This window comes from Ursus maritimus, unplaced genomic scaffold (assembly GCF_017311325.1).
Source record: "Ursus maritimus isolate PB19 unplaced genomic scaffold, ASM1731132v1 scaffold_25, whole genome shotgun sequence".
Classification (NCBI taxonomy): domain Eukaryota; kingdom Metazoa; phylum Chordata; class Mammalia; order Carnivora; family Ursidae; genus Ursus; species Ursus maritimus.
The window spans coordinates 13,852,369-13,866,114 of NW_024425008.1; the positions used below are offsets into that span (position 1 = coordinate 13,852,369).

Here is a 13,746-nt window from a genome sequence, read left to right on the forward strand (position 1 = left end):
GCGGAGACGAGCCGAGGCGGGCGCCGGGCGCGCGGCACCCCACTTGACGGCCGGCGGCGCCCGCGGCCCTCAGCATGTTCCGCGAGGCGAGGGTTCTCCTCCCGCCCGTGGGCTGAAGCGGCGGCAGCGGCGGCCAGAAGAAGAGACATGCACCTGTGCGGCGCGGCTTAGAGGACGCGGCAGGCGGGAAGTCCCGGCCGCCAGCGGGAGGGCTTTCTTCGCCGGGCCGCGGCCGCCTGCCGCCGCCGCGGGCCCGAGCCGGAGCGGCGGGGTGGGCGCCCCGACATGGCGGCCCGGAGCGCCCCGAACTGCCACCTGCGGCTCGAGTGGGTGTACGGCTACCGGGGCCACCAGTGCCGCAACAACCTCTACTACACGGCGGCCAAGGAGATCGTGTACTTCGTGGCGGGCGTCGGCGTGGTGTACAGCCCGCGGGAGCACCGGCAGAAGTTCTACCGGGGCCACAGCGACGACATCATCAGGTACGGGGGGCGGGGGCGGCCGTCAGCCCTTTGAACCGCTCGCCGAGTTGGCACTTGCGCGTCCTTCTGGGTGTCTGCCGTGACCCGCTCTTGCAGGGAGCATCGCCCCAGGCAGAAACCCGCCAGTGTCTTGTCCCGGATCCACCCTGGTGACACCCGACAAACGCCTTTTCCCGTCTCCGCGTTCTAGAGTCTTTCCCTCGGGTCGATGCGGTGACACTGGGTGTTCGGTTTTATGGCTTTGTGCCCTTCTCCCTCCTTCAAATTTACGAAAACTGCAAAAAGATTATTTTGGTAGCAGTTTATTCCTTTAAATCCCGCCAGAGATTTCTTATTACACGAGTTCTTAAAGCGCCAGGGGGAAATCCTTTACCTGATAGGAAACTGATAAAAGCACCGCAAGCTGTAGGCTCTAAAATATAGGTCCTGGGAAGCGCGCCCAGGTGGCATCCTGCAGGGCATTCACCTCGTGGCCATAATAATGAGTTCAGGTTTCACTGCCTACTGTTATCAGCAGATAAAAAAGAAACCCCGGCAGCCTGCAGGTGATTCATTGGAAATTAAAAATTTGCACACCTAAGGGCACTTTGGTGGCGTTTAATCTGAAGAAGCAGCTGAAAATGATTCCACTGATTTCCAATTTTCTTGTTTTCTCTAAAGTACCCCCGAATAAGTTCAGTTTTGTGCTTTTTATTTAAATCACTTTTTTCCAGTTAATTATTCTTTGTGCGTTATCTTAAAATTGGTGTCAGTGCTTGTTTACATTTTAGTGAGCGGTATATTTGAAATGTAATTTCCAATCAGTGTCTCAGCTTAACTTTTTTGGCAAATAAAGAGCTGCAGAAATGATTCTAGGCCATTGATTATGCTTCAAGCACGTTTTTGTCCTTGACAGAAGGAGAATATATGTTTAAAATGTTTAAAAACATTTTGAGAATGTGTGTGCTGCTTCTGGGTTTTTAACAGAGATTCCGTGATTTGACTTGGTTGCTCAGTTTTATTCCCTTATTTATGTTCCACAGGATTTAAATTGGGCATTTCAAGTCCAGTATCTTCGTTTGTTATCTTGTAGGCAAGATGCTCTGGTACTTACATTCTGTAAATAACAAGAGTTCTTGTTTGCGGTGTTTCTGTACAACTGTGGTCTTTAAAGGCAGAAAGGAGACCTAAAGGTAGAGCAAGATGGAGTAAAGATAAGGAGAGTAAAAATTGAGATTATGGAATAGGGAATGAAGTGGTATTTTTGTTCGTTGGTTGTTGTTCACCCCAAGGGTAGAATTTACCCCAGTTCTTTGACTTTTTCCTCAGTCGTTTCCAATTTCTCTCTTCTTTTCCTTGTGTTATGTCTCCCACAGTACAGGAGAGAGTAGTTTTACTTAGTTGAAGCAGCCTGGACTGAAGCCCTCTTCCAGATACTGTCGGGTTGAATTCAGTAGGTGGGGTATGTGTGAAGGATTTTGAAGTCTTCTTACGGAGCACTTCTATTATTTTTACTCCTTGGCAGTTGAGAGCTGTGTAGTACAAGGCTTTCAGAAACTCGATATGATTTATTTGATGCGGTACATTACGTTTTGTTTATCCTTCCAGCAGCAAAGCTACATGTCACACTGCTTGAATTTCTGTAGTTGTGTTTTAGTAAACTGTAAGGAAGGTAATGCTTTTGTCTTTTTTTGGTATATACAGTTGCACGGCCCGTACATATATCTCAAAATGACAAACTACTCTAATTTTTGCCATAATTGGATACATGCTTATGATTTTATGCAAACGATTCATCCTTAAAATAATTTATAACAAAAAACGTTTCCCCAAAAATTGTAATGGGGGTAGTGAAATCTGACTCATGTAGCATCTTGAAATTGGTGGCATGTATTGAATACAGTACTGAAGTTATAACTTAAAAATCAGTGAGAGAGCTCTGGAAATTTTAATTCAAATAGTAATGACACAGATCATTCTTGTTTATGAAATCAAATTTTCAAACCTTTTGATTTTTTTCAATTGGTGTTTGAAATGTAAGTATAGAAACTACTCCAGTAACTTTTCAGTTATGTTACAACAAAAAATGTAATACTCATAAAGTGATAAATGCTGGAAAACAATATTGCTGTCATGTTAGCTTTAGTAATAAAAATTCAGTACTGTTTTTATCATGTTTTGTTGGTTGAAACATAGAACTTGTTGGTCAAATATGACTTAGTCTGGGGCTAAGATTATTCCAGAATGAGCAGATTGTTATCCTTAGGTTTTGAAAATGTAGGTGCTATATTGATTGTAAAGACTCATTTGCTTACCAGTTCTCCTGTCATCTTACTACATCTCTCTCGTATGACGAATAGTGGTGCCACCTGACTTGTCTTACCATTTTATGTGTGACTGGTAGTTGTCTTCTTTTTGCCATGTATCTGTATATACTTCTCTAGTAATTTATTCTTTAGTTATGTTTATTTCAGTACTACAGATTCATGTAGAAATTCATTTCACTGTCAGGAATAATACAGGGATTTTAGGGTCAATTTTTTTTTTTCAGTGTCTCAAGTTATTGACAAAATTCTCCAGTTGTTAAGTGTTTATTACAGGTTTAAATTGTAAAATAAATTATAAAACTCTAGACTACTAGTTTTAGCACAAGGTGCACTTCTATAGCTTGGTCTGTATTTTGAAACTTTTCCCAATTGTCTTTCCAAAGGATGCAATAACTTAAAATTTTTTTCTTTTTTTTAAGCAGGCTCCATGCCCAGTGTGGAGCCCAGCGTGGGGGCTTGAACTCAAAACCCTGAGATCGGGAGTCGGACATTTAACCAACTGAGCCACCCAGGCACCCCTAAAATTTATTTTTCTAGTTACTTCCCAACACTTTCAAGTTTGTTCTTGAAGTGGTGAATATTATTGGCCATTTTCAAACCATTTATCACCAGTGAGGACCTTTGATGGACTGTAGTTAGCTTGATGCATTTTGGTACTTGACTCTGGTTTTCTTATGCAAGTGATCCTCCATAGTGAACTGTAGGTGCCCATTGTTTTTGTATGTTGTAGGTATAGAATTGAAGTGTTGTTGTTGTTGTTTTTTTTTTAGACTTATTTTGTTTGAGAGAGAGCGTACACTTGGATGTGTGAATGAGGGAGGAGGGGCAGAGAGAGAGGGACAAGCAGACTCCTCGCTGAACAGGGAACCCAAGGCGGGGCCTCCATCCCAGCACCCTGAGATCAAGACCTGAGCTGAGATCAAGAGTCAGATGCTTATCCTAATTGGCTGAGCCACCCAGGCGCCCACCCCTCTTTATTTTCTAAACATGGTGAAAGTATCTCACAAGTTAGTGATGAGCCTAAATTACATAATGGGTCTGAGATACTTTGGGGAGCATACCATATTATATGATTGCAGGTTAGAATGATAATTATCCATTGCTTCTGGATAGGACTTCTTTTTCTTTAGACAAAATGAAAAGTATAGTAGCTCTTTTCTTCAATTATGGTAGGCGGTGTTCTTAAGAAAGAAAACCGATCAACTGAGCAGTAAGATCCTGGTGAGTAAGAAGGTGAATGAGGAGAAGCCTGGCCTCATGGCTTTCCCTCTCTAGCAGTGGCTGAGCAGTGAACTCTGATGGATTCGGTGGAAAATAGAAAAAGAAAACAAAAAACTGATCAAACTTCACCATAATCTAGTAAAAGTGGTTTTTAACAGCTCTATTTATGGTATAGGAATTGAATAATACAAGTCAAATTGTAGTTGGAAAAACAATTCAGAATGTCTGATGATTTTATGGTGGATCAGTAATTTTTTGTGTTTATATGGGTTCAAGGTGCAACTTTTTAAGGTCTGGAAGGAATTACTGCAGATCTACTTGTTGTCTACTTACGTTTTCAGATATATGGGCAATACTTCTCATACCTGGCTGATCATCAGAATCATTTAAAGAGCTTTTTGCCAATTTTCTAGACTTTTCCTCAGGGTGCTAAGTCAGAATCCTCTAGGGTTGGAGTCCAGAAATCTTTTTTTTTTTTTAAGTGCCCCAGATGATTCTGTTTGGGAAGCTCACTGCCAATCTGTGTGCCAAAACATGCATGCTTAGAATTCTTAACATAAGCAGTTTGAGAAATGGATATAAACCCTCCCTTGAAACCTAATACCATAATTTTCTTATGCACTGTGTAGTATCTAGAAGCAGTACCTCCAAAAATGTTAGAAAATATACAGATTTTGTAAAATGTCCCTATATTTAAGTTACTAGAATTTGGTGAACTTAACTTTCATAGACTATATAATGATGTATCCTGTAAGGTTTCATCTTCTGTGTCTGGATATCAAAATATTTATGGTTATTTGTTTTATAAATACTACATAGTTAAGAGATAAAATTAAAAGATGTTTTCAGGGAAAGGTAGGAATTATCTGGAATAATAGTTCGAGTTGTCATAAATGTAAATTAAATGTATCTTTATTAAGGGAAAAGTCAAATTTTTAGATTTGCATTATAATAACTATTGTTTATAATGTCTTGTTGAATATGCAGGGAACTAACAAAATATATTTTGGATATAAATGAAGGAAAATGTAGAATAATAAATTCTTAGAACCATTAAGAACTTACTGTTCAAGGCCTTTTCACACCTCAAAGAAATACAGTCTTCCTCACTATCTGAAAGTAGCATATTCCCCTGAAACTTTAAAGCCAAAATGGTGTAAAGCAAAGAAGCAGTTACCATTAATTTATGTGGAAAAATTTTTGTGCATTTCTAGACCCAAAAAATAACTTCTCTTAGCTTTTCTTTCTCCCTTTCTTTCTTTCTTTCTTTCTTTCTTTCTTTCTTTCTTTCTTTCTTTCTTTCAAGATTTTATTTATTTGACAGAGAGAGAGAGACAGCCAGCGAGAGAGGGAACACAGGCAGGGGGAGTGGGAGAGGAAGAAGCAGGCTCCCAGCGGAGGAGCCTGACGTGGTGCTTGATCCCAGGACTCTGGGATCACGCCCTGAGCCGAAGGCAGACGCTTAATGACTGAGCCACCCAGGCACCCCATCTCTTAGCTTTTCTGATACCTTAGGACACATCTTGCTAAAATACGCACAAACTAAATTGAGATATAAAGCACAAATGCTCACAGACACAGTTCAAAGCTATGATGTCTTGATGCTGGGGCGCTGAATGTAGTTCCAAGCAAGGAGCTTTGGCGGGACCACTTTCCTTGCTTGGGGTATATGCTCTGTAACAGTTTGGAGTAAAACAAACGCTATTTTTGCTTTTTGCCTTTTTTGTAAAAGCTAAATTCCTTTTTGGATTCCTTTCAGTTAGTGAAAACAGATTCTAATGTAGGTCTTTTGTAAAAGGGTGGCGTAATGTGACCTTTCAAAAAAAACAAAACAGGAGATACCTGTATTTACTGAACATTAACTTTGTGTAAGGGTCCTGCCTGAAGATATTCTGAGTTTAAAGACACAATCAGTCAAGTAAAGAATTAATTAGGATACTATATGTACTAGGGATAGCACTGGTATGCCTGTAATCTGGTATGTACATGGGGACATAACAGTTCACAATGATGTTTCTTAATATAATACCTTAACTGGGTCTTTAAGGAAAACAGGAAGAAATGTTATCAAAAGAAATGAGTGAAGGTATAGCATCCTGGGAAGGTATAGCATCATATGCAGTGGTCTCATGTTAAGAGAGAATATTTGGAAGAGTTATTTGTACTCACTATCTTCAGCTCTTTTTTTTTTTTTTTTTTAAGGATTTGTTTATCCATTTTAGAGAGAGTGCAAGTGGAAGGGATGGAGGGAGAGAGAGAATCTCAAGCTGACTCTGAGCTGAACGCAGAGCCCAATGTGGGGCTCAATCCGACGATCCCAATATCATGACCCGAGCTGAAACCAAGAGTCAGATGCTCAACTGACTGGGCCACCCAGGTGCCCCTTCAGTTCTTTTTCTCCCATTCAGTCCTTTCTGTTTCTGTCCCTTCAGTCTTTCTGTTTCACCATAACAGCTCTTGTCAAAATCACCAGTGATCTCCACATTGCCACATCCATTGATCAAACTCTCTGTTCTCATCTTTTTTGATTTATCATCATCATTTGCCACAGTTGGTCACTCTTACCTTAAGACTTTCTTCAGTGGCATTTGGGACACATCTTAGCATAGAAATGGGTGTTTTTTTAATTCTTTTAGCAAATATTTATTGAGTACCTATTATTTGCCAGGGGCTATTCTTAGCATTAGGGATACAGCAGTGAACCAAACAGATGAAATTCTCTACCCTCATGGAATTTATATCTACTGGGGGAAGATACTGAAAAAACAAGAAATATATTATCTGGTGTATATATATATATTTATTTATATACAACATAAAAATACTATACATATATACACTATACGTACTGTGTATATGTGTAATGTACACATATGTATATGTTATATACACATACATAGTACATATAGTATGTAGTATATATATTATATAGCATTTATATATATACAGTAGGGCTTTGAACAATGCAGGTGTTGGGGTACTGACTCCCCCATGCAGTTGAAAATCTGCATATAACTTGACTTACTCAAAAATTAACTAATAGCCTACTATTGACCAGAAGCCATATCAATACCATAAGCAGTTGATTAATACATATTTTGTATGTTGTATGTATTCTTTTTTTATAATATGTTATCTTAGTCACCGTACAGTATATCCTTAGTGTTGTATGTATTCTATACTGTATTCTTACAATAAAGTAAGCTAAGAGAAAAGGTTTTTAAGAAAATCCTAAGGAAGGGATGCCTTGGTGGCTCTGTTGGTTAAGTGTCTGCCTTTGGCTCAGGTCATGATCACAGGGTCTTGGGATCAGGCCCGCATCTATCTATCTATCTATCTATCTATCTATCTATCTCTGTATATCAGATAAATAAAATCTTTAAAAAATATTTTTAAAAATCCTAAGGAAGAGAAAATACATTTATAGTCCTGTAGTATATTGATTGAAAAAAATCTGCATATAAGTGGAACCGTGTTCAAGGGCCAACTGTATATATTGTGTCTAAGGACTTAAAAAAAAAAAAAAAGGAAAGTGAGGTAGAGACTAGAGACTATTGGGAAGAGTTTAGATAGGGTAATCAAGAAAACCTCACTGTAAAGTGTAACACTTGAGTAGAGACTTGGAGATAAGGGAATGTGCTGCTGTGTGGGTATTTTAAAGAAAGGACATTTCAAACAGAGGAACTATCATGTGCAAAAGCCCTGAAGTGAAATGCCTTATGTGTGTGAGGCAAAGTAATAAAGTTAATGTGTCCGGAGTGCAGTGAATTTGGGTGTTATTAGTAAGAAATGAGGTCTGCTGAAGTGATGGGGCAGATTGCATAGGACTTCCTGGGCTGACAGGATTTTATTTTAGCCTTCCCATTTGAGACTGGAAGTTATTGGAACACTTTAATCAAGTTAGTGACATAATTTGACTTAATGGTTTAACAAGGTCACTGTGCTCTGAGGTTGAGAACAGACGGAGGGAGAGGGGCAGGATGCAAAAGGAGAGACCGTTCAGGAGACGGTTGCAGTAATCTAGTCATGTGATAGGGGTGGCTTGGGCCAGAGTGGTAGCAGTGCAAGTGGTGAGAAAGGGTCAGATATATTTCAAAGACAGAGGCAACATGATTTGCTGATGGATCAGATATAACGTGTGACAGGAAAAAAAAAAAAAGGTCAATGATAATTATGTTTTTGGCTGAAACAACTGAAAGAATGGAATTGCTAATTACTGAATTGGGAAAAACTGGGAAGGGCAAATTTTCTGTTTTGGGGAAAAAAGCAAGATCACGAGCTCTGTTTTAAAAGTGTTACATATGAGATACTAATAGTCACAGTTGAACATATGTGTCTGTAATTCAGGGGAGCAGTTATAGGCTGCTATAAATATAGGTGTTATTAGTATATAGGTAATATTTAATAAAACCATGAACCTGGATGAGATCACCAAGGGAATAAGTATAGATGGAGAAAAGATCTAAAAAACATTGATTCCTGTGGCACTCCAACATTTGAATGTATAACTTGAAAAAGAACTGATAAAAAAATGTAACCAGAGAGGCAGGAGGAAAACCAAGAGAGTGGGGGGTCATGGAAGTCAAATGAAAAGAGTATTTCAGGAGAGGGAAGCGATCAGCTATATCCAGTAAGGCGAGGAATGCTGCACCGCAGTGGAGATGTTAGCTGTTCTACAATAATCACATTATAATCACAAGACTTTCCGGGAGACTGTATGTCCAGGTGATCGTTGGAACAGGGACGAGCGGGAAATCAAAATGAATCACTTCATTATTAGTATACAAAACTGGCCGCCTTCAGGGTTTTTCCAGAATCTTCTAGTTTTCGTGATAGATGGCACATGACTGGCAGCTCTAGCTCCTTGCTACTCAAGGGTGTGAGCCTCAGACTAGCTTTAGCATCACCTGCATTTAGAAATGCAGATCTCAAGGTGCCTGGGTGGCTCAGTTGGTTAAGCATCCAACTCTTGATTTCGGCTCAGGTCATGATCCGGGGGTCATGGGATTGAGCCCTGTGTTGGGCTCTGCGCTCAGCGGGGAGTCTACTTCTCTCCCTCTCTCTCCCTTTGGCCCCCCTCTCGTGCACACTTGCGTGAGTGTGTGCGCTCTCCCTCTCTCAAACAAATCTTAAAAAAAAAAAAAATGCAAATCTCAAACTCCACCCCAGACCTACTAAATTAGACTGTATTGTAATATTCTCAGATAATTTGAAAACGTATTAAAATTTGAAAAACATGCTCTAGATCAGTGGTTTTCAATGTGTGGTCCTTGAACCAGCAGCATAGTATCACGTGGAAACTTGTTAGAACTACAAATTTGTAGGCTTTCCCCCAGACCGAATCAGGTACTGTAGATATAGGTAAGACCCAGCAATCTATTTTAATCACCTTCAGGTGATACTCATGTAGTCTGAAGTTTGAAAACCACTGCTCTAGATTCCTGATTCGCAACCCTGACTATATATTAGAATCACTTGGACACTTAAAAACAGCGAACGTAATAAAACCACCAATGGCTGAATCTCATCCCTGGAAATTCTGATTTAATTTGTTTAGGGTAGGTCTTGAGTATAGTTTGTTGTTGTTTGCTTCTGTTTTAACATTTTAAGCTTCCTAGATGGTTCTAATGCAGCGGGGTTGAAAACCACCGCTGTAAATATAGTAGTAATCCATGTTTAGCTAGTGGGCTAGGAAGTCAACCTGAAAAAAATTCAGAGCCTGGTCAAATTTATTCACTTACTATTATGCATTATATAATGATGTGGATAATTTGCTAAGTATTGAAATCCCTTTAAAAACTTCAGACCTCTTGCCTAAGGTCCCCTCATGCTGTCTCCATGTTTGGAGATTCATTACTCAAAACAAAAAACAATCAGTATGTCCTCAGTGTGGTTTTCTGTTGATGGATCTGCTCAGTATCATCAGGTACTTAAAACACTGAAAGATAGATATCATGCATCATCAGTTCAGAAAAATGCTCACTCACTGGGGACCTGGAAAGTTCACCTAATGTGCAAAATTATATGCATCCTGGATGGTTTCAAGTGAGATGTAACTCAGTGCCCCAGGTGATGATTTCAACAGACTCAGGAAACAGTTGCAGTGGGTTCGCCCGAGTAATTTGGACCCTGGAAAGCCCAGGATTGTCCATTAATAAATTCCGTTTTGGAGCCAGAGTCTGCACTCAGAGATAGATCAAATTTGTTAATATTTGATAAGGAACATAAATACATCAAAAGGACAGATCATCTCCACCCTATGAAATTCTAAAGTGGATGTATTTGCATAGACAGTTCAAATAACACACTAGGTTCACGTCCAGTCAGAGAAGGTAGCTGAGATGATGTGTTTTGTAGGGCTTGAGACTACATGTTGCCACTACCCAAGCATAAAGCAGCCACAAACAGCAGGCAGACTGGCTTCGGTCCTAAAGGCCATTGTGTCTCAGTATGGATCAGTATTCTGAGACAGCATAGCACTGGCAAGGGCTTACACCTAAACAGCATAAACAAGCTGCTTAGGCTACAGTCATATCTATTCTATTTGTAAGTGGCACATGGCATCACCATATTGGCCAAAGACCCCCAAGAACTGGTACAAAGTCCTTAATAGAGCCTGGACTTCCTATCCAAAGTATTACCTTCTGTTGGCCAATTTAATTTCAAGGTGGATTGGATTGTTAAATGGTCATGTGAAATATAGCACCCATCTTATGACACGGGCATGCATATCTATCTGAAGTAGTAAGCATGGGGAAAAACACTAACTCCTTGGTGTTGGTCGATTGCTAGAATGAGGGAATAGGCATGGGACCAAATATGGACATTGCACCCTGGATCTAGCTTTATTTGGAGTCTATAGTCGGGCTCAATTCATAACACCACAAAATTCTTAATTTTTTTTTCTTCTGGGATGGGCAGCTCATATTCTAGATTGACAAACGAGAAGTTGTGATTGTAGGAGTTGTTAATCTAGATTTCACTTTTTCTGGGCACCTGGGTGGCTCAGCTGTTAAGCATCTGCCTTCCCCTTGGGTCATGATCCCAGGGTCCTGGCACTGAGTCCCACATTGGGCTCCCTGCTCAGCGGGAAGCCTGCTTCTCCCTCTCCCCCTGCTTGTGTTCCCTCTCTCGATGTCTCTCTCTCTGTCAAATAAATAAATAAAATCTTAAAAATAAATAAATAAAAGTTACCTTGTTCTTCACAATTGGGGGGAGAATACCTGATTTTACATTAATTCAGAAGTTACGGAATATAGGGATAAAGCAAAGAGACGGGTTGGATGTGAAGTGAGAATTCTGGATTGTATCATTACCATGATATGGATGGTGTCAACCTCTTGATGGAGCCCAAGAAAGTGAGATGTCATTGTCATGGATGCTAGAAGCATGGGATGTGGCAAAACAGGGAGCACCTAATTGAAATTAAAGACCCAGAAATAAATTGATGGCAAGAGAAGTGCACATAGCCCATTCCCCAAATCAGTTAGATGAACTGAGATGCACAGTTACCTTGTCATGGAAATCCTGCTGCTCTTTCTGTGAATCGTGTACCTAATTCACCTCCCAATGTAGGGGACATCCATTCTCTGCCCACAGTCCATTGGAATCACTTTTCATCACTGTGGGAGGACTGACTTTTTTTGGTCAGGAGGTACAGTACTAGACGCTACTGCCTCCGGTGCGGAAGCTCTCATTACGTATACATTTCAGTGTATGGAGCATAAATACAGTTGCTACAAGCAGTTAATCTAAAGAATTTGCAGTTTTTACTTGGTGTGATGTTGCTCATGGTATTATTTAAATTAGCCACAAGGTGATGATGTAACCAAGTCTAACCACCTCACAGTCCGTATTTTTATAGGTGGTTGATCAGGGAGGAGGGCATAATTCCCAACCAGGAATGGAAAGTGAAAGGCCATTCTAAGTCTTGCAACATAGGTGATAACTAACTACAGAGTCTACAGACTAGTCATCATTACTTGATTGCAGTGTGTCTTTTCTAATTATTAACCTGTGGACAATGTATTTAACACATAAAACACTACAGAAGGTGGCTGTACCATCACGGTAAGAAATGTTACCTGTCACCTGGATGTTAGATTCAGATGACATGCACTTGCAAGGGCAACTTTTACAACCATAAAGAGACTACACTGGAGTCTGAGGTTGACATAATAAGGAGTATGAGAGGCTTCATAGGCCTCCCCCTCAAAGGGTAGTTGTTACATTTTTTTAAATTAGTGATACATGCTATAGAATACAATTACAGAAAATTGAAAGCTGTAGAAAAATATTTACCCATGATCTTGCAATCTGGAGATAATACTATTGTGTTTTAGAGATTTCCTTTTGAGCCTTTTTTTGTTTTTAAGAGCTGTTTTAGTTTTACACCAAGATTGAGAGGAAGGAACAGATTTCCCATATACCCCCTGCTCCACACATGCATAGCCTCCCCATTATCAGTATCACCCACCAGAATGGTACACTTTTTACCAAGGATGAACCTATGGTAACACATCATACTCAAAATCCATGGTTTACCTTAGGGGCACTCTTGGTGTTATACATTCTTTGGGTTTGGACAAATGTGCAGTGACATATGTTCATCACTATAATATACAGAGTAGTTTTGCTGACCTAAAAATCCTCTGTGCTCTGCCTGTATACTCCGTAGCTCCACCCCCCAACCAGTTGATGTTCCTACTGTCTCTATAGTTTTGCCTTTTCCAAAATGTCATATAGTCGGACTCGTACAGTATGTAACCTTTTCAAATGGACTTCTTTCACTTAGTAATATGCATTTAAGGTTCTTCCATGTGTTTTCTTGGCTGATAGCTCATTTCCTTTGAGCGCTAAATAATATTCCATTGCCTGGACATACCAAGTTCATTTATCCATTCACCTACTGAAGGGTATCTTGGTTGCTTCCAAGTTTTGCAGTAATGAATAAGGCTCCTGTGAACATCTATGTGCAAGTTTTTGGGTAGACAAATTTTTAACTCCTTTGGGTAAATATTAAGGAGCACAATTGCTGGATTGTATGTTAACAGTATATTTAGTTTTGTAAGAAACCACCAAACTGTCTTCCAAAGTGGCTGTACCATTTTGCATTCCCACCAGCAGTGTATGAAAGTCTCTTTTACTCATCCTCATCAGCATTTGGCATTGTCAATGTTCTGGGTTTTGGCCATTCTAATAGGCATGTAGTGGTATCTTGTTGTGATTTGCATTTCCCTGATGTCATATGATGTGAAGCATCTTTTCATATGCTTATTTGCCATCTGTATATCTTCTTTGATGAGCGGGTCTGTTAAGGTCTTTGGCCTAATTTGTAATTGGGTTCTTTTCGTTTTGTTGAGTTTTAAGAGGTCTTTGTATGTTTTGGATAACAGTTCTTTATCAGATGTGTCTTTTGCAAATGTTTTCTCCCAGGCTATGGCTTGTCTTCAGATGTTCTTAATGTTGTCTTTCACAGAGCAGAAGTTGTTTATTTTAATGAAGTCCGGTTTATCAATTATTTCTTTCATGTATTACGTATTTGGTATTGTATCTAAAAAGGCACCACCATACCTAGGTATTTTCCTGTGTTGTCTTTTAGGAATTTTATAGTTTTATGTTTTATCTTTAGGTCTATTACCCATTTTGAGTTAATTTTTGTGAAGGGTGGTAAAGTCTGTGTTTGGATTCACTTTTTGCATGTAGTTGTCTGGTTCTAGCAACTATTTGTTGAAGAG

The 13,746-nt window shown here is 39.8% G+C and overlaps 1 protein-coding gene across 4 annotated transcripts in view; it reads left to right on the forward strand.

The window, feature by feature from the left end:
• The first annotated feature begins 285 nt into the window (after nucleotides 1-285).
• Nucleotides 286-13,746, forward strand: part of EML5 (EMAP like 5) — a 168,077-nt gene continuing 154,616 nt past the window's right edge. For all 4 annotated transcript variants that reach the window (XM_040641561.1, XM_040641560.1, XM_040641559.1 and 1 more), the window contains exon 1: nucleotides 286-482. In XM_040641561.1, coding sequence (XP_040497495.1) covers nucleotides 286-482 — 197 coding nt within the window. The remainder of the gene's footprint in view (nucleotides 483-13,746) is intronic.